Consider the following 26,768-nt stretch of genomic DNA (forward strand, 5'->3'; position numbering starts at 1 on the left):
TAGGCTTCAATGTAGAAATGATCTTTAATTAAAGTGCCTCATTTCTAAAATCTGTGGGCCCATCAAATGATTGGAGTGGCCAGATTTTCACCTCTACAATATTGGATTTTGCTCTCATGAGCCATCCTACCACAAGTGCTATCCAACCATGGTTTGGCTGGCATACTATCTGAAACCACGCCTGTACAAGCCCATGAATTATTCAGCTGTATCGATCTGAAATAGCTACTGATAAATACAGAAACCAATTTTTCAACCTTCTATCCAACTGATGGACATCATCCATATAAACAAATCAAATCAAGAAAGGCTGTTATATACAAGAAAAGAGTATAAAACCAAAGCTCAATTTCATTAATCCAGCACTTCGAATGTTACTGCTGGAATGAAATTCGAAAACAGTTTGTGCATTGGAAGTCCAAAAACAAACTACCTATCATTAGTAACAAGCAACGACTTGGCATCGAATACAGATCTCTGAATGTTACCAAGCTCTTCTTCTACATTTGCGAAAACACAACATGAGTCATCATCTGCATTGGGAAGCGCAAACACATGTTGGTTGTCATGTAACAATCTCATCTTGTTTTGGGTTGCTGCTGTCCTTGCTGCTTTTAGCTCATCTAAGATGCTCACTGCTGCCTTCACTTCTCTCTCACATAACTTCGCCTCTTCCTCTTTCAAAGCTGACTCGTAAAAACGCTGATGGTATTCAATTATCATTCTCTCCACCTCTCTCCTCCCTTCATCTCTCATCTTATAGAGCATCTCGTTCTCTTCAAGGACATTCTCTAGCCCAAGTTTCGCCTCCTCTACTGTTCGCAAATATTTCGTTATCTCCTCTTCAATGGTCTGGATTTCATTATCTAAAGCCTCTGATTTCCGCCTCAAGTCTCCCATTTCCTTTTGTATGACGCCTAGCCGTTCACGTGACTGCCTGATTTCATCTCTTAGCTTCGTTCGCTCTTCCTCGGATTTGAGCAACTCCCCAGCTTTACTCAGCTGCCAGTTTCTCTGCACGGGAATGTCTGTTCTGTCCAGATTATCGATTTCAAACAGCACCTTCTCTGTCTTCCTTAGGTTTTCAGCATCTTGGAGTTTTGATTTTAAACATTCAATGTTGTTTCTTATTGCGGTTTCAGATTCTCGGGCCTTAATATGAGCTCCCTCTATTTCTTCCTTGCGGACTTGAAGATGTGTCATTTCTTCTTTCTTTTGTTCCAAAGAGCAGGAGGATGAGTCCAGCCTCGCCCTTGCATGAGCTTCTCGTTGTTCCCAGTAATTGACCGAGGAAGAGATACTGGATAGAGAAGATCTCAGTGCGATTAGCTTGTTATCTGTTACAGTTTTTCTTTCATGTGCTTCGAAAGAGAGGAGTTTGAGGGCCGCAATCTCCTGATGTTTGATCTGAACACTGTTCTCCACGGCTTCAATTTCTCTCACAAGCTTGTCTATGTTGATGTTGGCTTTCTCAAGCAACCCAAAAAAACTTACGGCTTTTGCAGCATTTGCTAGCATATCTTGCGCCATTTCCAACTTCATTCTAGCCAAATTCAGCTCTTCTTCAGATACTTTAATTTCCGCAGGTTCAGCATTTGATTCCATTTTGAAATTCTCATTATCAGCAATGACGTTTCCCCATTCTTCAATTGGATTTCTTTTTTCTTCATCAACGACAGGATCTTCTGGATGTACGATTTCAAGTCCATCCATTGCGATTTCAAGCCTGTCCATTACGGATGTTTCCAGTTCATTTGATCCGGAGAAATCCAACTCTGATGGTTCATCAGATTTTGAAGAAGTGTTACGCAATTCAGAGTTTTCCTTGCCATCTTCACTCCAATAAACTCTTTCTTCGTCCACTTCAACGAGCTTTTCTGGACAGTTGAAGTCTTCTTTCTCTCCAACATTGTTCTTTTCGTTGGAGCAAAGCATCTTCTTAAATTCATCCCTCTCCTGCATGGCTTTCTCATACAAGCCCATTAGCCTCTCGTTCTCTTCATGCATTTCACTAAGCTGGTGCTCCAGGCCTTCAACCTCTTTCGTTTCCACATGATAGTTTTCATCATGGTCAGTGTTTTCATGACATTCTTCATCGCCATTCACTGCTTGAAAGGCATTTCCTGACTTAGTATTACCTTCTGCGACGACCCCTTCATACAGTTCAATGAGTTTGTTATTATCCTCAATCAAGACTGACTTAGTATTACCTTCTGCGACAACACCTTCATACAGTTCAATGAGTTTGTTATTATCCTCAATCAAGACTTTTAGCTTCATCCGCAGTTCTTCATTCTCCTTAGCCAAAGTGATGGTTGTTTCATGTGCTTCAGCTTCTCTCTGGCTTGCAGCTGCAATTGCATCTACCATGGTTTTAAGTTCGATCTGATTGTTTGAGGCATCAAATGTCATGCCCTTAATTGTAGGGGAAACTGAAAGATCAACTTGCAGATGCTGGCTCACGGCTTCTTTCTGGATATTGGCAGATTTTGTTTCTTCTTCTAGCTGTGATACCAATTCGTCAACACGCCTGCATATTTGCCAAATCAGCAAATGATTAGAAACTTCAATGAGATTAGCATTTTAAATTTCTAGTTACAACTTGTATGCTAATTGAATACACAATTTGGAGGAGGAATTGTGATGGATTTCTCCAAAAAGCTAAAAATTAAAGAGGAGGAATTGGAGGGTAATGAGGCCCATGAAATTAATACTTGTTACGGGTTGCTGCACTCCGTACACACAGGTCTATTCAGTGACCCATCTGTTGATTTGTTTGGCCCCTATTTTTTGTGGTGCCCCAAAATTTCTATGGGTTGGAAGTTCCCAAACCTCCATCATTGACTAAATTCTGTTGAACATGGACCAATGTGCTTTTTTTTTACCATTAATTTTGTAGGCCACTAGCTTTAGAGGGAGCACCTGTCCAATTTGTGGTCCATCCAATCAACAGCCTGGATCACCAAATCAATCCATGGCTTGGACATGGCATCCCTCTGCTGCATTGGTACACTTGGCCACGTGTATTCTGCCTATAGAATTAGCCAACATCACCTAGCTCAATTTAATGTTTAAGATTTTGCATAATCAGCAGATGATCCTTCTCCAAGGTGAAGAATGTCAATATTTTGGGTTCACTCGTCTACGGTTAGAATCTCAAGATCTGGAACCATCAAGGCATAACTTATCCATGGTGGGGCCCATCCAGTCAACAACTTGGATCACCAAATAAAAAATCCACAGCTTGGACATGGCATACCTATGCTGCATCGGTACATTTGGATATGTGCACCTAAAGAATTAGCAAACCTCTCCTACTTATTACATTTTAATTAACTTGTTTAACTAATTTTAGCTGAATTTCAGTTTTAAAATTTTGCACAACCAATTGATGATCCTTCACCAAGGTGAATAATGCTGATAATTTCAGATTGAAAACCCCAACTTCATAGAGTATTTTATTAAAAGAAATGTTGTAATGAAGATCAGTCAGTGGTGAAGACCATGAGCATGTAAAACAACATACTCAGCTTTAACATTTTTTTTTTCAATAAATACCCTATGAATTTTGAGTTTTCAATCCAAAAGTACGTCTACAACAGCCTACTTCTTTATATCCATCACACAATGCATGCAGTTATTGACAGACAAAAGAATCATGGTATGCACTTTCGTATGCTAGCTAAAGCATTCCGGGTGCAAGTCTATATTGATAGATGCATAATCCAGCACGCCCATTTGAAACTTTGGATTTGTAATCCTTTTCAGATATCGAATGGATTCGGTATCTGGCTGCCTGAAAGTTGGATAGGCTGGCCCCTATGTAAGGATTACATTGCCAACCTTGGTGAAGGATCAGCAGTTGTTTGTGCTAAATCTTAAAATGGAGTAACATACTCTTGGTATATAAAACCCAAAGGCATATGAAAATGACTCCTTTGATACCAGGAGTACGTTAATTTTTAAAAAGTGAGATGATCATGGGATTTATAATAAACCAAAACACTGAATCCATACCTCTCCAACTTTTCTTTGGCTTCGAGGCAGGCATTCAAGTTCTTGCGCAATGCTTCCACTTCCTTCTGATTTTGAATAGCCTGCAAGACATGTCCGGTATGAATGGATATGTAAGGATGCAATTGCAAGGAAAATTTTCAAGCTGAAACAGGTCAAATTCTTGATTGAAGAAGTAACACTACCTGAATACGGAGAAACTCATTCTCCGCATTGATGGAAGAATCCCAAGGCATTGGTGAATCCTGTGTTGAAAGTATACACATAAGATAATTTCACAAAACAATGATTATAATTATCCGAGGGTCCCTCATTTATTGTTAAAATGATATACCTCCAATAATAAAATAAAAGTATAAAAACCATGCCTGATAACTCTCAGAAACTAATCTTTTGAGTTAAAACCCAAAGCATGTACCTCTTTTCATCATCAGGTGAAACCAATAACAATAGATACATTTTACAGTGTTTAAAAATGGTGTCAGTGCTTGTTTTGCAGTGGTAGGAATGGTGTCAGTTCTTGTCTGAAGCTCTTCATACTTGCAGTGGTGGTAACCTAAATGGGTAAGAGAATATCATAACCAGAAAATGCTGGATACATAGTATTTCCTGAGCTATGCCATATTCATGTGACCGTCATCATTATCATCATCATCTTAAACCTTTCTCCCAGCAATTTGTGGTTGGTTGTTAAAGGTGGATTAGCAAAAAGTTCTAAGATTTGACCCACTAGACATTTTCCTCTTTTACCCGGGCTATTGGAACCAGGCACACAGCAGAGGCTCATGCTCATGTAAATAGGATATAAATATAGGATTATATAGGTGAAGGGATGTTTGATTGATGAGAATGCCCCTGATTGTCAGAGTGAACACTTGACCTAATTTTTTGAAGCAGCAGCTTCAATTATTGGAGAAGACAACAAGCTCTTAGTATTCATACAAGGCACCCTAGATTGATGTGAGAATATTTGATGGGTTCTATACCTACAAGTAATGGATTTTAGTATATTGGCATTGCAACTTGGTATAAGGTTGAATGAGTTCTTTAAGGTTGAAGTAGGCCTTACAGACTTTTCAATAACAAGTCACAACTGCTACAACAATTTTTTTGAACATGTGTGGAACTTTCAAAGATTGAAAAGAGAAGAGCTCGCTAGTTTAGGAGAAATAATTGACAAAGAAGCATAATCCCTTGAGCAAATCACTGATCGTGCAAGTTTTGATATAACATCCAGTTTCCCAAGAGAAGCAAAACCAACACAAGTAGCCTCCTTACAGTAGTACAATTACGCTCCTACAAGAGGTAAACCAACATAAGATGGTTATAGTAAATATCCAAGGAAAATTTTTAGCGGTTAATTTCCAGTTACATCTTCTCTTGATTGGAAATCTGTATATTATCCTCACAAGACTGATGAAACCCCCCACGTTTCATTCTAAAGCACAATAAGTATCTAAAAAAGTCATGGACAGTAATAGCAGATATGTGAAAGCAATTCAACTTAAGAATTCATAAGGTGGCATTGTATGCACCTGAACTATCGCTGGATCCTTCTCATGCATAAGTTTCCAATCCAGTGCTTCCAATAACTGCAAATTACAAGATGTGCAAAGGTATAAGCATAAAAGTACTAATAAGCACATCTTTGAGAGGAAGCATTGAAAGAATGGTGCTCTTTTTTCGATGAGCAATAATACAGGTTGGGAGTCTTGGGACCACTCCTTGGTAATGTAATCCATTAATCTAGCAGTGCCATCATGAGATGGAGCTAGTGTAGTTAAAGGCACTAGACGCACACTAAGTGCAAGTGCCCTTAGAATGCCCAAAATGCCTATGCACACCTAGGGAGAATCCAAGCTTTTTTCTTTTAGTTTATTTTATGTCATGAATATTACATATATAGATACATGTTGATTTTTTAATAGTTCGACACCACTTCAAAAAACTTTCATCTCCCAAATATTCCGAGTCCACAAAACCCTAGAAGTTCTAATTCCCCCAATTTCCTAAACGAACAAATTGTAATTTCATAGAATTCCCAAATCCTCTTAAAACAAAACCGCAGATCCCCATGTTCCCCTCAATTCCACCAATTCTAAACCCTAATGCCAAATTTCCCCAAACCTAACCTGTAGTAGCAAGAAGCCTGAAGAAAAAGCAGCAACATATTCGAGCGTGGGAGCAAGGAAGTGTCTATTTCAAAATGTTAGCGAGTATAAACAGCTAGGACGTTGAAGGGGGAAGCCCAATTCCAAACCGTGATGTGAAGCAAGGAACAACACCTAATTAGAAGGATCATGCAACTCAAATCTGAACCCTAAATTTCTCAATTTTCTTCACCAAATTCCTAAAACCAAATCATAATTTTCCAAAATTCCCTAAATTTTCTAAACCAGTTAAATCCAAATTTTCAAAATCTCCCAAATCATCTAACCTAAAATTTCCAATTTCCCCAAAATACATAATTCATCTTCAATCTCTTGTGCAACACAAACGCAAGTTCGATTGCTTTCAGGAAGTCCAGAGTAGCGTCTAAAACACTAATAGAAGAAAGAAATCTAGAAAAAGAGCTCATGAGTTTATGAAAAATCTAAGGTCCTTTTGGTTACCACTTAAAAATGAGGTCATCCCATTTTAGTTAACAGTAATTATGCATTAGAGATTTTGGTAAGAAATTTATATAAAAAAAAAAATCTTGATAACCATGATTTATATGATCAATGATCTCTGATACACAATTATTGTTAACTAAAATAAGATGAAATCATTTTTAAGTGCCAACCAAACCGGGCCAAAGACATTTGGGAGGGGATATTTCCATAAATCAAAGCTTAAAATAAATGGAAGAAAAATTTGTTCAAAAGGGACTATAAAGCCCCCTTAAGTTTTTCCACCGTTAAATTTAACTTTTCAGGTGGCATGTAAGCGCACGTTTGAGGACAGCACCCAGGTGGCCCAAAATACCTGCCTAGGCATACGCCTTTTACTACATTGATCATTTTCTTAATATCTTCTGCATAAGATTATCATTGCCATCTAATGGAAGAGGATAATCCCATCCAATGTCAGCATTTAACAGTGGCCAAATAAGATAGGTAAGATCATCTAATGGGGAGGTTTTAGGAATCTCTCTCTTCCCCTCATGTGTAAACTCGTTAGACCAAAGAAACACACAATTGGATATGTGTATTTCCCCAATCCAAAATTAAAATCTGTTGGCACTTGGCACCTTATTTTGTAATGTCTTTATCTGTTCATTCATCATCTCTCGTTCTCCATCCTCACAGAATGACTGCAATCTGATTCGAAGAAGCATGAATTAGTGACTGCAATAGAAAATTTCCAATTCTGTAAAAAGGCAAAGCTATATACTATAAACTGGCTATTATTGGCAAACTACATATATCCCAATCCGAGAAAATAATAAAAATGCAAAAAAAAAAAAAATGACGAGGGTATAAATCGTAAGCAAATGTAAAGGTCATGCCTTCTAAGTTCTTCTTTCAGGCGTAGATTTTCCATAGCAAACCTAGTTACTTCTTGGTTACGATCCACTTGGTTGCGAAGAACCTCGATTTCCTTCAAAAGTTCACTTTTTTCTTCTAAAAGATGTGTCTCAGCTGAGATCTTGCCAGAGACAAGAGCCTCCAACCTCTTTATTCCAGCTTCACGGAATCGGAGTCTCATTTTTAGGCTTTGTATTTCTCGTTCCCTTTGTTTGGCCTGATCCAAAAATATACATATAAATCACAAATAAAATAAAAATTCAAAAGTTTTAACATTCATGATTCATATGATAATTCAAACCTAAAGACAAGTAAAAGAGGTATTATATGATCCATGGGCCAAATTATCAGTTCATTCGGGAAAAGCATTCCGAAAACATAGGTCCACATTTCAGTGATACAAATCATCAACACAGTAAACCTCAGAATGAGTCTTCAACGAACAAACTATCAAACTATCCCAGAATCCTATTATTTGTATTATTGTCATTGCATGTGGAACACTGGACATATCTTCTTTTAAACCATCAATTTGCCACCAATGTCCAGATAGATAGAATTCTATGTTACCCAAGTACAGGTACAAATATCAAGTATGGAAAGGCTAGGGTTGAGTGGATCCTCGAAATCCAAATTCTAAGGATACGGGTACAACAACAATTGGTTCCAAATTAGTAACACAACTTTATAGAGTCCAAAATACGAGGATAGATATGGATGTGAAGTCCCAAGGAAGGAGTATCCATTGACTGAGTATCCAACTCAGGTAATCACTTAATTGAAGAATAAAGTATCATAGATAGGGATTTCCCAGTAGAGTTTAAAGCAGCATCTATGATTTAGTGTGGAATCACCAGGATAATAGTTTGGATAATTGAAAGGTAACAAGCTTTAGAAGTAAGGAGTGTTAGCCTGAATGCCAGTAATTCTGGCAAAAAATTGTACAATTTCTCCAAGTAAGATAGGAGATGAACCAAATCTTTTGTCATGACCAACCAATTTTACTATAAAATGGAAACAGTCTCAATATAGACTAGAATTCCCAAATGGGTTCTTACAAACTAACACAAATGCTGAAGTCCCTCCAAACATTTCAGTGAGATTTCAATATCTAAGCTACCAGTATATTAGACAAGGACAAGAAAGAAATGTATTTTTCTCATTACATGGAAAGTATGCATGACTAGCCAATTCGAAAGAGTATCAAAGTTCAAGAGAACCACACATGACACGGTATCCAAGTTGGAAGTGTACCACTCTCCCGACACAGCATAGCAGTCAGAGAAGCAGTAGCCCCAAGGCCCTACTTAAATAAAAGTTCCACAGACCCACCTACTAGAATTTCTTGATTCCTAAGTAGATCTTCATTTGCAAATACAGATTTATTTTTTTATTTTTATTTTTTTTATTTTTTTTCTGTTGGTGGTGCTTGAAGCATGCCTTGTCTATTTTTACTCACTATGAAAACTCAATGCAACAGGAATAGATGTGGCTGAAATGTGCTTGAGAGGGCAAAATCAAATCTATTGGAATGGGTAATATCATCAAATGTTGAAGATAGGAGTTTTTTTCTTTTCTTTTCTTATGTTCCTTGATCTGCCATGTAATTCTTTAGGCTTTGGCCTTTTATCAATAAAAGTATTGCCTTTCACAAAAAAAGAAAAAAAAAAAAAAAAAAAACTCAATGTAACTACTCTTAATGAAACAAGGTCCTTTTCCAATCCAACCACACTTTTACGACCCTTTTTCAATAGTAAACACGGCTGTAGAAAATACTAATTGATCTAGACGACCAACCGTGATTTCTTCATACAATGTCATTCAAATGTATACAAATTACAGATGGTTTCAGTTACCAAAAAGGAAAAAATAAAAACAAATTTCGGCAAATTTTCATTTATTAAATTTCTATTGTCGTGGGAGATTTTCTCTAACTGATGCTAAGGATACTTTTTGTTAAATTAATTGGACAGCAAAGAAAAGGAAAACACAGTGAAATCATGTACCAGCACTATTGTTGCCTCATTTTCTGCAGCCAAGGCCCTCAATTGAATTTCTTTATCTTGTTCCCTTCTGAAAGCTCCAACAAGAGCAGCTTCATAATGTCTTTTCTGCAAATACAAAATCATAACAATAAGTATATAATAGGCTGTCCTAGACTGTAATCTCTAGAGAAGAAATAAGATTAAGAGCTCTGCAATGCCCACACGTGCCAATCCCACCCTATCCACCCGCATTGACATGTAGGTTTGTTTGAGATGAAAGCATCCATCACATTGTTGATGGTGGACCCCTTCACGGAGATGCCCTGGCCCAAAAATCAGGCAGCTCCCACATCAATTTGGCTTACCATATGAAATAATGCATGGCTAGAGAAAACTGATCAATGGGCCACAATCAATTTATACTTGTGGATCACCATATGATTGGGCTGGCCTAATTTTTGGGCAGGACATCTATAAATTAGGATCAACCTGATGCATGGCTTGGATCTTGCACACATGGCCGCTTGTGGATGGGCTGCTATCTACATGCATGTGAACTAAGCAAAGCGTGCCAAAGAGTAATTAACAGATCAGATTGTTGCTGATTCGATAGGATGTGTTTGCAGTGACAATGAGTCAACACACCACAAGCTTTACAAAGTGCAAACACATGCCTGAGTTGTCTTTTTTTCAGTTGTAAGTGGACTAAATGATCCCTCTCCTGCATCCCATTTAAAGGATCCTGGAGAACCTGGGAAGCTGATATTCCAGTTATCATTTTCCTGGTTTTCAGCCCCTCCGTTAACCAAGCCTCGTAAACGGTTTATCTCTTTCTGCAAACATTAAGGAAAAAAGAAAAGTTAGTGTATATGATGAAACCAGCTTTGGAAGTTTCATAAACGATGAGACTAGCATTCAAAACTTTAAGCACTTAATGAATAGTATAGTTTAACAAATTCCCCTTATACTTTTCAATTAGGCAAAATGTTGCCTTGGTTATGAGAACCGAAATGCAAAGGGCAACTTTAATTTCAAGTGTTCAGAAATTGTAGATGAACACATTTCAATTTCTTATGAAATTGGTGAGTAGATGAACACATTTCAATTTCTTATGAAATTGGTGAGTAGATGAACACATTTCAATTCTTATGAAGTTGGTGAGTAGTGTTAGCCTTTGCAAATTGAGTGATCTTAAAAATAAAAATAAATAAATAAATAAATAAAAATAAAAAAGAGGCTAATCATCATAGTTTATTGCAGAAAGCAACACTTCTTGGATCATCAACATATCCTCTTAATCACACTGGGTTTTTACTTCAAAAAATGTTGAGACTTGAAAGAGCTGTTATGTGAACTGTTTGCAATTTCTAATGAGATACTATTATAATTAATAACTTGAGAAAAAATCTCAAGAAAAAAGGACAGTTTTACCAAAGATTGCGCAATACCTTGAGCTGTTGAATCTGTGCACGCATGCTAAGAACATCCCCTAAAGCATCTTCATTTACAATTGCCTAACAGTCAAATGATTAAAAAAAGGCACTACTTAATACAGATCCAGATATATAAGGAAAACCAGTGGAACCACAAATAAAGATATATGGAGAATAACTCTGTACAATTGGCATACATTGTTCCTAATGAACTTGGCACGCTGTGCAAATTTCAATGTACTAAGTGTTTCAAGTGCACAACTGCGAGAAGCCAAAGAAATTATGTTAAACAGATAAATCAGATAGAGCCAAGGAAAGAAAACATGCCTAACAAAAAGTGAGCTTGGAGCTCTCCTTTTAGCCTCAAACCTGTTAAAACAGAATTTAAAGCAAGAAGCACAGATTATAATGAATTACTGACCAACTAGATGGGGTTATATTTGCAATTATAGTCGTTTTTGAATTCCCTCCCAGTGAGTCCTGAATAAGAAAAAGAAATGATTGTCATCTTAACAAGCAAGAAGTTAAACTTTTGAACACGGAAGCAAAAGCGACCATAACTTTCAGGAGCATAATCCAAAGAACAGCCACTCACTCGGCTTTGATCTACATTTCATGAATACCTTGTGCTAGTTACTTGATTTGCAACTATACCAGAAAAATAAAGAAATCTGGTACTAATGGTAATGTACACTTCATGCTTTGAGAAAAGATTTTTACTATTCGCAACACACCTCTACAGTCTACACTGGACACTCGGAAGATGCATGGACATCAGAACCACACATCAGGTTGCCCCACAGTTTATTACAGTTTATTAGGTGGAGAACCACAAATGAATAGCCCTAGAAAAAGGCTGGTCCACTCTTCAGGAACTTCACACAAGTATGTGTCTAGACTGCTGCCACCACCTATTGTTTTCATAATTGTCTGCCTAAATAGTTAACTGGCTTGATTTTTTTTTCAGCCAAGTTCATTTGTATGGCAGGGCCCACCAGATGCATGTCTTGGATATCCCACACAACCGCCAGGCTGGCACATGTGGCCATGTGGGCATAGGTGTGTGTGCCAGTGTGGGCATAGCAAACTCTCAATAGGTGTGCAGATATTTCTTCCCAGCAGATGAATGAGCAGCATGCAAGAAAATTTGTTAATAATTCCACCGGCATCAATAACTCTTTATCTTTTATGATTCCAATTTCTATTTCAGACAAAATGGTTCCTTTCTCCATACAACACTGGAAGTGCCATATTTTGATATTTGATCGAAACAACAAGATACAGCCAGTGTTCGAAATATCAGTATCGCATTACATATCGCACCCTTGGGATATAGATACTTATCGGTTATCGCATGGGATATATCGGTTGTATCGTGAAATGTATCGTTGTTGTTGGAAACATTGGGAAATTGGTCGAATTTTTCAATGAAACTTCAGTGATTGTTAAAAAAAACATCAATACACACTTATAAATCAAAACATTACAAAAAACAAGTGCACATAATAGGTTTTCTTTGTATGGAATCCTAATCTATACGTTGTCTAATTGAATTGATGCAAGTATATTCAAAGTCTATTCATATAATTTATAAATGTAAGGCAACGTGTGGAAACAAACACAAGCAATACATTCAAAAGCAATAGAAGAATCACTAGATCACGTTACATACATGTTTGATTTTATGTTTGGACACATTGCAACCGATTTGCGAGAAATTGGAATTTTTGATTTTTTCCAATTTTCCGCAACTCGGCCCATTTCCTCCAAATTTTGAAATCGCAGCTACCGATCCATGATTTTTCATGTAAATTTGTAACAATTTAACACCGATTTAACATGATTTACAGGAAAAAAAAAAAGGATCAAAATTTGAAAATGCTTGCCAAATCGAACATGTGGGATATATCCCACTAGTGTGTTTCGAATCGCGGGATACAAGATATATCGTGGGATATATCAGCCAATATCGTCGATACTTAAAACACTGGATACAGCAAAGTTATCCTATGCAAGGTGCTATTGTAAGTTGTTAAGCTATTTTCATATAGATTTCGCTCAATAGTTCTCATCCTGACCTGGATTTTCAAACAAGCCATTAGTATTTTGTTATTTCATGAAACATTAGTATTTTGATCTAGCACAAAGAACTCAATAGTTTTCCTTTGGAGTCTTCACACTTATTTTTGGCAGTTCCTGATGTCTTTCCCAATAATTTGCAACTTTTGAATACACATGAAATTTGTTGATTTCGCTGAAAGTAATATCAAGTTATATCCACTAGAAAACCAAACACCAATTTGTAACACCACAACTAGAAACGGAGGTCTCTACCTGAAGTAGAAATGTCAGCTTTGAATCACGATAAGGAACGTGCTGTGATTTTCCATTGGAAATATTTACAAGATTCATGATAACAAGTCTGCAAAATTCAAAAAATAAATGAATGAAATATTTGCACCTGAAAAGAACATGAAAAACTTACAAGTTCTTAAGAAGCAATAAATTAATTAATATTTAAAATAATAAATAGACAACTTTTTTTTTAAAAAAAAAAAAGGTGCAAAATTTCGAGAAATAACCCCAATGTCGAAAGCGACTTGTTGATGTTGGTAGCTTCCTTAAGGCGTTCACCTTCAGCACCAGAGCTCTTTTGCCTGTTGTTCAAAATTATATTTGCTAGCTATGATTTAAAAAGAAAAAATTGGTAAAGTTGAAAGCAAGTAACAAATGCACTTGTGTACTTTCATGACTTGGCACTTGATACAAGACACTCAATTAGTGACCGCAACAGGATCAACTTGAGTACAATGTGGAAAAATTATTTGCTTGTATTATAAAGGCATGTGATACTTAGATTTTCAAGATATGAGACCTAGCATTTTAAAAAAAAAGTGAAATCAACCCTTGAGTTTTGTGGATTAATAATGAAAAAAAACTAGAGACATTGTTGGATAAGATTTAATTCTTATTACAAATCACAAGGAACTAAAACTCAAGATCACACTTGTGTACTTTCATGACTTGGCACTTGATACAAGACACTCAATTAGTGACCGAAACAGGATCAACTTGAGTACAATGTGGAAAAATTATTTGCTTGTATTATAAAGGCATTTGATACTTAGATTTTCAAGATATGAGACCTAGCATTTTTTTTTAAAAAAAAAGTGAAATCAACCCTTGAGTTTTGTGGATTAATAATGAAAAAAAACTAGAGACATTGTTGGATAAGATTTAATTCTTATTACAAATCACAAGGAACTAAAACTCAAGATCATACCTCTCTGAACCAGCGAGATCTACAAGATTTAGCCGTGCAAACCTGTGATGAGTTACACCTTGGCATTCCCACTGAAAAGGATTCCAAAATTAAAGTCATTCTAAAACTTCTATAACAAGTTAACAAGTGATAACAGAAAAATGTTCAGGTTTATCATCAATCACCTCATAATTCCCAACGCTCAAATAACAAGCTATTAAAAAGTATCTTCTCAGAAAATAGTTAAAGATGTGAGGAATTCCATACATAAATTTAATAGGTTTTGCAAATAAGACCCACCTTACTCTCAATAACACAAGTAAAAACACTATGAGAACGGCTGCTAGCACGATTCATATTGGTGGCGGCCACTTTTCTGTTTGCTGCTCCCTGCAGGGTTAGAAAGGTTTAGACTCGCCACTACAGTGGCCAACTAAAATGGCAAACATTATTCATCATAAACGAGGACCATTGGTTAAAAAAAGTTAGTTTTGATGGAAACAGAAGTAAATTTGTCCAATAGAACTATCAAATAAATAACAACTTGAAACATGGATTCCACATGAAACACAAATATGGAAAACAGTGTTAGTGATTTCATGACCAACTGTTGGATTTGGAAGAGACCAATTCTTAAACTTCCACGCAGAAAAAATGGTTACTCTAATTGTTCTTTAAAGAGTTGGATCTAGTAAATCAATGGTACTGATGGTGGAATCAGGGACATATTTACTATGTATTTGTGTCTACACCATAGTGGACTCTTCGAAACATCCATCTCATAAAATGCATGTACAGCACAGCATGATATACCAATGACCAACAATCTTCCTAATAAACAACTCATTTGGGGTAATTGACTATACCATATACCTCAACAAAAGTTGAAACATGGATTCCATAAACTGTTGGATTTTGAAGAGACCGACTCTTAAACATACAAAAAAAAGAAGAACAAGAACAAGAAAAAATTTAACTCTAATTGTTCTTTTAAGAGTTGGATCTCTTAAATCCAATGGTGCCAATGGTGGAATCACGGATATGATTACTATGTATTTGTGTCTACACCATATCAGGCTCCTTGAAACATCCAACTTATCAGATGCATGGACAGCACAGCATGATATGCAAATGACCAACAATCTTCCTAATAAATGACTACTTTAGGATAATTGACTATACCATATACCTGAACAAGTTGTTGAATGACATCCCGGGCACTTGACACCTCAAACTCTGTTAGATTCTCCACATGGACACCTTTCTTTGCATCTTCTCTGATCTGCCAAACCCGAACAAAAACCTTTAGGTCACAATTGAAAGTGAAAAAGTAATGAAGAAAAGGAAATTACAAAAATGAGCAGAACATTCAAGGGATGATTGAAAACACAATTTCAAACCATTAACTTTCGTCAAGTCCTAAGTTTCAAAAAAAAAAAAAAAACTCTTGTCAAGTCAATTTACAATCACCATGATAATGTACTAATAAAAATTTTAAAAGTGAGTGCTTCCATTCTATTAATTGGAAAATAATAATAATAATAATAATAATAATAATAATAAAATTTAAAGAGGCTAAAAAACAGGTCAAATCTAGATGTGGGGAAATGAGTATAAATTCTCTTGAATGACAAGAAAGCAGATTTTCAACAAGTTGATGATTACTTACTTGTAAATTGACCGAAGATGGCTCGAGAAGATCAAGAATTTGTTCATTGTAAATTTCCAAGAATGAGCATTTACAAGTATATTTCAGCTTTTCGTCTCTACGAGACTCTTTTTCCTGTCACACCACAATTACCTAACCAACTTGAGATTCAACAAAAAATTAAGTCCGAACCACAAGAATATCTAGCTCATCTCACTGGTATGGCAAAAGACATTAAAATGAGAATCCCAAATTTCCGCCATTTACACATTGGAGGTTCTCCACAAACACATTGTGCATGTCTTTTCTATAAATGGAAACAGTTTTGTACAAGACCAAAAGCTGTTGTAGCGAACACAGAAGTAGAAGAAAGCTACAAGACGGCAAAAAATAAATAACTAAAGAAAATTTCAAGTTGCATAATATTTTTATAGTATATGATTGGTCCTATGATTCGTAGTGAATCAAAATGTAAGAATTGACAGAAGTCTTGATAGTCTTCTTTGCAAATTGCAAAATTGAGATCCTTATATACCAATACTAGTTTGAATATAACCTTTTACATTGTGTAAACAACTAAAATTTCTTTGCTTACTACTCTCTAAAAAAAAAATAGATAATAATTTTACATTATAATGAAGCACAACAAAATGATGGAGGTAGTAAGAAAAGATTTGATGACATATGGTCTAATTGAAGTTATGGCTCTTGATAGAGTGGAATTGCATAACAAGATTCATGTAGCCGACCCCAAGCAATTGGCATAAGGATTAGATAATGATGATGAGTGAAGCACGATAAAAACTTGCACATTCCAAGAAAATAAAAGTAACACATTGACTTGTTTGAAGGCTTTCTTAGATTATGTAGAAAATATGAGGGTTAATTTGACCAATTAAAAACTATAAGAACTATGATCATTTCAAATTATAAGGTGTTCTCCTATTTCACAATAAATTACAAAGGGATCTTAATTCACTCATTAAACCAAAGATCACAAGATGATTACCTTTTGGATCCTTGAAAACAAATATTCAAATACTCGAGGGGTTATCCCACAATTAACACTATGTCTTCGAGTGCCTCCCTCAATGTCCCCCAACATTGTATGGGTCTTTCCACTGCCAGTCTACAAAAACCACATAATTTTTATGAATTTGATTAAAAGAAGAAACAAAATTCAAATTCAAATCAAACTCTAATCTCAACTTGCTAATACTAAGTTCCAAATTCTGATCTCAATTTGCCAATACTCTGTTCCAAATGCAAAAAAAATAGAGCCACTCAAATTCACTTGCCATTTTGAGCCAGTTTGATAGGCATCCCCCATTTCTCATAAGGGGTTTCCGCACTTTCCAGACAAAAGCATTTTTTTGCATGCAAGTCAAAGCATTTAAATAGGGAATAATGTGTATTTGCACCCATTACCAAACTGGCTCTATTCTTCACAAATTTTCCATCAGATAAATCAAAAGTTCCAACTAATTCTAGGAATATGTCTAGAAATGTTCATTGAACTAAATATATGACTTTATTTTTGAAGTACATCTGACAGAAAACAACACAAAAGATCCAAGAAAAATGAGTATAATTGAAAGTCACCTGGCCATATGCAAACATACAACTATTATAGCCTCCCATGCAATTATCTACCATTGGTAATCCAGCCAATTTAAACAGCTTTTCCTGTCAAGTAACTAGAATGAGTACACAATAGAATGGATATTGCAAAGAGAAAGAAAAAAAATAAAAAATAAAAAAATAAACATAAGAAAACTGAAGTACCTGGCTGACATTCTCATCAGCAACAAGATCAAAGGTGAAGCGGGATTCTGGGTGCCCAGTCCAAGTAATTGTTTGACAACTTTCCTGCCTAACACATTTGTTGTAACCTTTAAGGGATATCTCTGAATTGCTAAGGGGACGGATGCGGATCACAACCTGCATATTGAAACAATAGAACCTAAGAACGATTTCAGGCAGTTAACAGTGTTGGAACATAAATTTTATAGAACCATTAAGAAAGTGGTGTTATGACAGTTCTTTAAGGATTCATATGATGGAACCCATAACACAGGATAAAAGTTGAAACACTGCACATCCACACTTTTATAAGATATTAGTTCAAATAAGTTGATAATAAAGAAAAGATTTTATATATATATATATATATATATATATATAAATAATAGAATAGAATTTTATAGTTAGTACACAACATAGCAAATAGCATGTAGCATAGCATTCCCCCCTTTGAAGCATGAGGTGTAAGCTACACGCTACTTCTAGTTTTTCAATCAAGGTTGTGCTTATTTAATGCAAATTTCAAGACATTTTGCATCAAATTAGACTGATTAATAATGAAATTTCATGATATTTGGTGCAAGCAAACACAACCTAAAGTGATAGGAAAGGGCAATGATTTAGTATAAAGGTAAAGAAAGAGCAACAAAACTAATTTACAACTATTACTTAGATTATTTTACTAGAAGTATTGTCATGAAATAGAATTATTGAATCTAGTAAAATAATCTAACTCTTAACTTTTATTGAAAATAGAAAAATATAATAAATCATTGAAAACATTGATTGATTTTAATATTGTAGTGAAAAATAACTACATAGTGTGTAGTATGCAAGTTATCGTGTAGTGTAGGCTACACCAATGTTGTCATATGCAGTGTTCGAGTTGTCGGTATCGCTACAAGTTTTGCTGGTTGGAGATAACGATATAATATCATTATCGTTGATAATATCGCCAATAACCGGAAATGTGGGGAAAACATGGTAAAACGATGTAATTTTTCAATGAAACTTCAGAAGAGGTCTAAATACACATATTTATATGTTTAGGAATAAAAAAATTATAAAAAGAATGCATACATAATAAGTTTCTATTTAATTAGGGCCTAAAAGCATATGCTGTCATAAGAAATCAGTCCAATAGTAGCACAACAATCACTCAAATCTCATTAAACCAATTAACAAGCATAATGCATTCATACATTTTACAACCATGCATAAATAAGCATATAAATTAAACAAAATACATATGCATGATGATCCAACCATCCAACCACCCAACCATCCCATCCATCCATCCCATCTATCCATCTAACCATCCATCCATCCCATCAAATCATCCAATCATCCAAACATTTATCCATCCATCCCTATCCATCCCATCTATCCAATAATCCAACCACCCAACCATCCCATCCATCCATGCCATCAAATCATCCAAACATCCACACATCCATCCAATCCAATCATCCAAACATCCATCCCATCCCATCCCATCCATCCATCCATCATATCAACCCATCCAATCATCCATCCATCCATCCCATCCAATCATTCAAACATCCATACATCCATCCATCCAAACATCTATCCAACCAACCCATTCAATCATCCAAACATCCATCCATCCATCCATCCCATCTATCAATCCAAACATCCATCCAACCATCCCATCTATCAATCCAAACATCCATCCAACCATCCCATCCATGCATCCAACCATCTAACCATCGGGAGTGGATGATGTGTGGCCTCGGCCTCACCTAAGAGGGTGGCCCCCACCTTGAATTATGTATTCTATATCCATCTATTTTACAAGATCCTTTTAGGGCATGAACCTAAAAATGAAGTGGATCCAATTCTCAAGTGAACCTTATCATAGGAAACAATGGTGATTGACCATAAATGGGCCACAAAAGTTTTGGATCAAGCTGATATTTCCTTTCTCCCTTCATCCACGTTAATGTGACCTTAGCATCAGGTTGGATGACAAATAACATATTATGGAAAGATTAAGGTGAGCCCTAGGAAGTTTTTAATGGTATGGCATTCAATCACCATTGTTGTATGGTCCACGAGATTTGGGTCTTCATTTTTGGGCTCATGCCATAAAATGTTTTGGCAAAATGGATGGACAACGTGGATATAGAATACATAGATCATGGTGGGCCCCATAGTAAGGGCCTCACCATCTTGGGTGAGGTGTAGGCTAGAGCGCACCTAACCAGCTACCCTAAATATCCCAATTCTATTTAGTTTTTTAGTTTTTTTTTTTTAAGTGCATTTTTTTTTGTTCTTAAAGTTGTAGTGAACCACTTTTATTAATGATGTGAAACTCACACTCTAAAAGTAACCTAAAAGTTACTTAAACTATTAGTTTTATTTCCATTCAAAACAGTGGTGACATGAGATTTGGATCTTCATTTTTGGGCTCATGCCATAAAATGTTTTGGCAAAATGGATGGACAACGTGGATATAGAATACATAGATCATGGTGGGCCCCATAGTAAGGGCCTCACCATCTTGGGTGAGGCGTAGGCTCGAGCACACCTAATCGGCTACCCTAAATATCCCATTCTACTTAATTTTTTAGTTTTTTTTTTAATTGCATTTTTTTGTTCTTAAAGTTGTAGTGAACCACTTTTATTACATGATGTGAAACTCACACTCTAAAAGTAACTTAAAAGTTACTTAAACTATTCGTTTTATTTCCATTCAAAACAATGGTGACATATGCTTTTAAATGGTGGAAAAAGCACATTTTAGAAAAACTTAAAAAGGTAAAGTTAAAAAAGCAAAGAGCTTCGACCCCTCCTTCAAAACCCTAAAAGTCGACGCACATTTTCCCTCTGAATCGGCTGCGGCAACACAGGTAGCTCCGTTCGATTCTCTTTGCACAGGTATGGCTAATTTGATTACCTACTCTATCTAATCTAATATCTCTCACTTTTTTTCTTTTTTCTTTTTTGAATTTAAGGCTATATATAGACATAATCGTCGAATTGTCGATATTTTCGTTGTCATCAACGTTATCGACAATATATCGCCAATATATCACCGATATTTGGAAGAGAAATGATTTTTTGGGTTTTCGGTATCACAAGTCCAGTGATACCGAAATTATCGGCGATAATATGGATTTTTCGCCGACAATACGAACACTGGTCATATGCGATCGCATAATCGCATAAATCCATGCATATGGCATATGCGATGGTCGTATATGCCACATGCCATGCATACATTCCAATGGTCAGAAGTCTAACCGTTGAAACTAAAAATAAATAAATAAATAAAAATCAAAAGTTTTGCCTATAAAAAGGCACTTCCCCCTCCATTTGCAACACATGCTCGCTAAAACTCTCAATACATACTCTCTTGCTGTCATACATCATTCTAAAGTCATCGTTCTCTCTCTTAATCTCTTTCATAATTTCTCTTATTTTTATTCTTTTTTTACTATTTTCAACAAGTTGAAGGCAAGAATCAAGGATTCAAGATCAAGAAACAAGAAGAAGAATCACTGTAATACTCTATACTATTCATTGTATCTCTTTCCCTCTTCTATTCTCTTATTCTAATCTCCATTCTAATATCTTATTTTAAAATTTTAATTTCTAATTTCTATTATAAGTTTTTAACTTGTGTTGTGTTATCTATTCTTGATTTCTTTCATTAGATTATCATTTATTAAGAGTCAAGAATCAAGACTCAACTCAAGAGACTCAACAACTCAAGAGTCAAGTCAAGTCTCTCAACTCTCAAGTGCTCAAGATTCAGTCAACCAACAATAAAGTCTTCTATTTTGTGTCTCATTGTAATTTCTAAATTGTAATTGTAGACTAGTAGTAGTTTCTAGTTTGTACTTTGTAGTTTCTAGTTTCTAAATTCTAGTTTATTTCTAGCTTTTTTCTAATTTTTTTCTATTTTTTTCTAGCTTATTTCTAATTTATTTTTAGTTTCTAGTTTATTTCAAGTTTCTAATATTTAACTCTCATGTTTCAAGTTTAACTTTCAAGTTCAAGAGAAGAAATGTTTTCAACTTTCAAGTTTCAACTTCAAGAGAAGAAATGTTTTCAACTTTCAAGTTTCAACTTCAAAGGGCTAAAGAAGAGTCTTTTTTTCTAGCTTATTTCTAGTTTATTTCTATTTTTTTCTAGCTTATTTCTAGTTTATTTTTAGTTTCTAGTTTATTTCAAGTTTCTAATATTTAACTCTCATGTTTCAAGTTTAACTTTCAAGTTCAAGAGAAGAAATGTTTTCAACTTTCAACTTTCAACTTCAAGAGAAGAAATGTTTTCAACTTTCAAGTTTCAACTTCAAAGGGCTAAAGAAGAGTCAAGACTCAAGAGACTCTCTCCCATTGTAACTCCATAACCAACAAGTGACACTCTCTCCCCCCCTCTCTCTAGTATTTTTACTATTTGCTTTATTTAATAGTATTTACTTAGTACTTAGTGGTTACTTGCTTACTATACTAAATAGTACTTAGCAATACATACTACTTAGTTACTTTGTTTAGTACTTAGACTCTAATACATTACACACTCGTAGTCTCATACACACTATGGTCAACTACTCTACCCCACTAGGCTACTACATAGTGCCATCATGTCTTCTTCCCAATCTTCTACTTTGAGGGCCAAAGTCAAACGACCCAGGTTGGAAGTACGGTACTAACGAAATACCAATGATAAGTCCCATGTAGTGTGCGACTTATGTGGATACACAAGTTTCGGTGGTATTGGCGGGCATAAACAACACCTTGTGCATGCATCGGGAGCAAATGCAGGAGCATGTTCCAATGTTACTCCAGAAATTCGTAGGGAAATCATGGAGTATATGGACAAGCATGCTCGAAAAAGACATGACACATCGGCCGCCTTATAAGAAGAATTTATGTAGAGAGAAGCTTATGAAGATATAAATGTACTAAATACCAATGATAAGTCCCATGTACGGTACTATTGAAATACCAATGATAAGTTCCATGTAGTGTGCGACTTATGTGGATACGTAAGTTTTGGTGGTATTGGCAGGCATAAACAACACCATATGCATGCATCAGGAGCAAATGCAAGAGCATGTGCCAATGTTACTCCAGAAATTCGTAGGGAAATCATGGAGTATATGGACAAGCATGCTCGAAAAAGACATGACACATCGGCCTTATAAGAAGAATTTATGGAGAGAGAAGCTTATGAAGATATAAATGTAGTAAATACCAATGATAAGTCCCATGTACGGTACTATCGAAATACCAATGATAAATCCCATGTAGTGTGCGACTTATGTGGATACATAAGTTTCCGTGGTATTCGCGGGCATAAACAACACCTTGTGCATGCATCGGGAGCAAATGCAGGAGCATGTGCCAATGTTACTCCAGAAATTTGCAGGGAAATCATGGAGTATATGGACAAGCATGCTTGAAAAAGACACGACACATCGGCCTTATAAGAAGAATTTATGGAGAGAGAAGCTTATGAAGATATAAATGTAGTAAATTTGGATGATCTACACCACCTACATCCACAATCTAGACCGGCTGTCAAAAGGGCCCGTGGGCATGGGCCTATGGATAGGTGGTGTACACCACATCCGGAAGATATGATTGACCAAAGGGGCAAAGGACCTGCCCAAACCACTTTAGAAAACCAGTATAAGAAGGATAGAAAAATCATGATTCCATACATTGCAAAGTGGTTGTATCAAGTTAGTGTAGCTTTTAACACTTTGAAGATGAAGAGTTTTAAAGTAATGATTGAAGCTATAGGTCAATTTGGACCTGGTTGAAACCCCATTCCTATCATGAAGTGAGGGAGAATTGCCTTAAAAAGGATGTGGAGTTTACTGGAAGCTTTATCTCTTAATATAAAGAAAGTTGGAAAATATATGATTGTTCTTTAATGGCCGATGGATGGACCGATAGATTCGGCCGTACATTGATAAACTTCATTGTAAATTGTCTAACTGGGACATTGTTTTTAAAGTCTTTGGATGCATCGGCCCATTCCCACATGGCCGATTATTTATTTAAATTGTAAAATAGTGTAGTTGAAAAGTTAGGAGAGGAATATGTTGTCCAAGTTATCACGGACAACACAACTAATTATGCAGTTGCCGGTCTCCAACTTGTGGAGAAGAGGCGACGTTTATTTTGAACACCATGGGCAACACATTGTATCAATTTACTGTTAGAAGATATACGTAGGTTATATCTTAAAGTAATTGCTAGAGTTAAGAGAATCATGGTTTTTATGTACAAGTATGCTCTTCTTTTCCATCACATGAGAAGCCACCTTGGGTGCAACTTGCTTCGTCCAGCTGTGACCTGATTCGCAACAACTTTCTTAACGTTACAAAGATTACATCAAAAGAAAGCTGAACTTAGGTCCTTCGTAGTGTCGGCCGATTGGCATAATGGACCATGGTTAAAGAAGACTGAAGGAAAGTTAGTCCAAACAAACCATTCCTTCCGCTCAATTTTGGACTCAAATGGTAAAGGCCATAAAATCATTGGAACTCTTAGTAAGTGTGTTGTGATTGGTGGACGGTGATGAAAAGCCACCCACGGGTTATATCTATGATGCGATGGAAAGGGCTAGAAACAAAATAATTGAACACGTCAACTATAAAGAATGTGATTATCCTCATCCTAAATATTATAGATGGTAGATGGGGCAACCAATTGTCCACCCCTTTGTATTCGGCTACCTACATCATAAATCCGGTCGTATTCTTTATGTCCACCGATCGAACTATGTCAGTCGTGTTCCATATGGTCGGATTTCTAGACGCCTTAGAAAGAATGGTTCCAAACAAAGAACACGATAAAATTTCTAGGGAGTTGGACTTCTATCTGAAGAGTGTAGGGATTTGATTAAGAGAGATTGTTATCAGGCATAAAAGTATGAAATTGCCAAGTATGCAATTCTATGAAACCCTACAACTTACAATATAAGAAGTCTAAGTGAAAAAATGTCTAATTTAAACTTATTTGCACAACTGATTGGTGGTCTATGTATGGAGTTGACTCTCGACTAGGAGGGATCCAACACTACAAAAGCTAGCCATGAGAATTCTTAACCTTACATGTTCTAAGGGCTAGTGTATAACGTGTGTTGTCAACCAACTACTACATCTCAGCAACTGATCCACATACATGTACAAGAATATGCATCAATCCAGATTTTGAAGATGACAGCCCATTACAGATAGAGAAAAGAAACACACACTAATCAAAAGATCCAATTTTAATGGGTGAAATCAGACGGTTAAGATTCTCCAGTCAGTGTGATTTCTGGCTACACTCCATCCATAATCGAGCAATTTATCTACCGTAGAGGGCAAAAATTGCACCTCAATATAGACCATCGAAATCGTGGGCCCCATTGCGGATGCGACGCAACACCAAAAATCACACATATCAAGATGATTTGAGCCATCCAATCAATATCGATCAAATGGATGGATGGTAAAAAAGAGAACAGTCCGCAGTCTATTGCTTGTCTATTGCAAAATCTAATCCACCTCTTAATAAAGCCGCAACCATCAAGAAAAAAAAACGAAAATCCCTAGTGACAAACCCTAAAGTTTCTGAAGAAAACAAACAAAAGGCCAGCACTAAACAGATCTCCACTGAAAGATGAAAAAGGAGACGATCTCCACTGAAATTACCTGAACGTTATGATCTTTCCAGAACGAAGGATCTTCTTGCAACTCGAAGGTCCGATCCGACGGCCCACCCGAAACCTCAACATCATCGCTCTGTCCAAGACTCCCTATCGCCGCCACTGCCGCAGCAGAAGACTGCACGAGGTTATCCTTCGATGCTGATTTGAACAGAGCGGGAGAACTCCGCACGCTATCGGAAGCAGGATCCGACGGTTCTTGAAAGCGGAATCTGTTCCGGAAAGCGCTTGCTGTCTCAGCGAAAGTCGGCATTTTTTGGAAGAAGAGAAACCCTAGAGTGGCAGACTGTGTGTAAATCTGACAGGGAAATGCAGCTGAAGTTAGGGTTAGATGAAGATGAAATGAAATGTGTTTGGAGAGAGAAACAGAGGAGCCGTTTGGGTTTTGGTTGAAAAGAGGATTTGAGATGGAAATGATCGGACGGTGGAGAGTCTCTGGGGATGAACGGTCGTTTCAATTCAAATTTGCAGACCGTTTTGGCTATGGACTTTCGCTGGGTATAGAGAAATATACTTTATGATACTCGGACAGTGTGACGGATGATACGCAGGCCGTTATAAATTATTGAGAAATTGCATATCTTTCATATAAATAATTCAAAATAGACCGTCCAAATTATGCTTATCATTTTAGATTTATCATATACTAAAAAATTAACCTTATTTGGTTATCTAAAAGTTAGATTTATTTTTTGGACGGTTACAATGAAAACTCCAACAGTCTTATTTCAGAAAAAAAGTGTCCAAAAATCGGAGGTTAACAATGATCAAACAATCTGAATTTTAGAATTTAAACTAAATGCATTGGATTCCAAAATGTAGTCGGTTTTATTTGAGTTATTATTTTCCATGTATACAATTTCTAAGTGCCCGTATATGAAGATTCAAACGCAGCCAGTGTATCAAACAACTTTTCTTTTTAATTAATATATTAAGTTGACCTTTTTTACACGTTGAGCATTGCCACCCATTCTCACGAGTGCAACTATTTCCACACGCATATGTATCGTTTCAAATTATTAGAAGTGAGAAAATCTATTCCGATAATAATGCGGGCCTATATCATTTTATTGTTTTGGTAATTATATATGACTAGTAGGATCATATGGTGGGCCGTAATTATATATTGATTTTGAACCGCTGGTGATTTTATTCTGGTATTTCCTATTCTCATTAGCTTTTCTAGAAAATTATTTACTAGATTATCCAATTTTTTAATATATTATGGTTTTTATTTTTTTATTTAACGGATTGGATTTATTAAAAATATGATCGTGTTCGCAGTATGTGAGTGGCGATGATAAAAAGTGCACACGCGTGAGTGAACTTAACAGTCAGAATTTGAATGTACAGTTGAAATTACAAAAATAGCCTTTGTTTACAAAGTACGCGCATTGCCTACTGTCACCGTCAGTCGCG

General features: G+C 36.0%; 1 protein-coding gene across 1 annotated transcript; it reads right to left on the reverse strand.

Annotated features, from left to right (window-relative positions):
- Positions 1–266: 266 nt before the first annotated feature.
- Positions 267–25,817, reverse strand: LOC131232974 (kinesin-like protein KIN-12G). The gene is made up of 21 exons (XM_058229516.1): positions 25,336–25,817; positions 17,637–17,792; positions 17,454–17,537; positions 16,861–16,980; positions 15,873–15,986; positions 15,393–15,485; positions 14,504–14,593; positions 14,225–14,295; positions 13,524–13,598; positions 13,276–13,363; positions 11,363–11,421; positions 11,139–11,202; positions 10,957–11,022; positions 10,183–10,341; positions 9,530–9,634; positions 7,505–7,740; positions 7,247–7,316; positions 5,550–5,606; positions 4,200–4,259; positions 4,018–4,097; positions 267–2,530 (listed from the first exon to the last, which is right to left on the reverse strand). The coding sequence occupies exons 1-21, from the start codon at positions 25,600–25,602 to the stop codon at positions 430–432; spliced, it is 4,215 nt and encodes a 1,404-aa protein (XP_058085499.1). The 5' UTR covers positions 25,603–25,817; the 3' UTR covers positions 267–429.
- Between the last annotated feature and the right edge of the window lie 951 nt (positions 25,818–26,768).

Source organism: Magnolia sinica, chromosome 18, assembly GCF_029962835.1.
Source record: "Magnolia sinica isolate HGM2019 chromosome 18, MsV1, whole genome shotgun sequence".
Classification (NCBI taxonomy): Eukaryota; Viridiplantae; Streptophyta; class Magnoliopsida; order Magnoliales; family Magnoliaceae; genus Magnolia; species Magnolia sinica.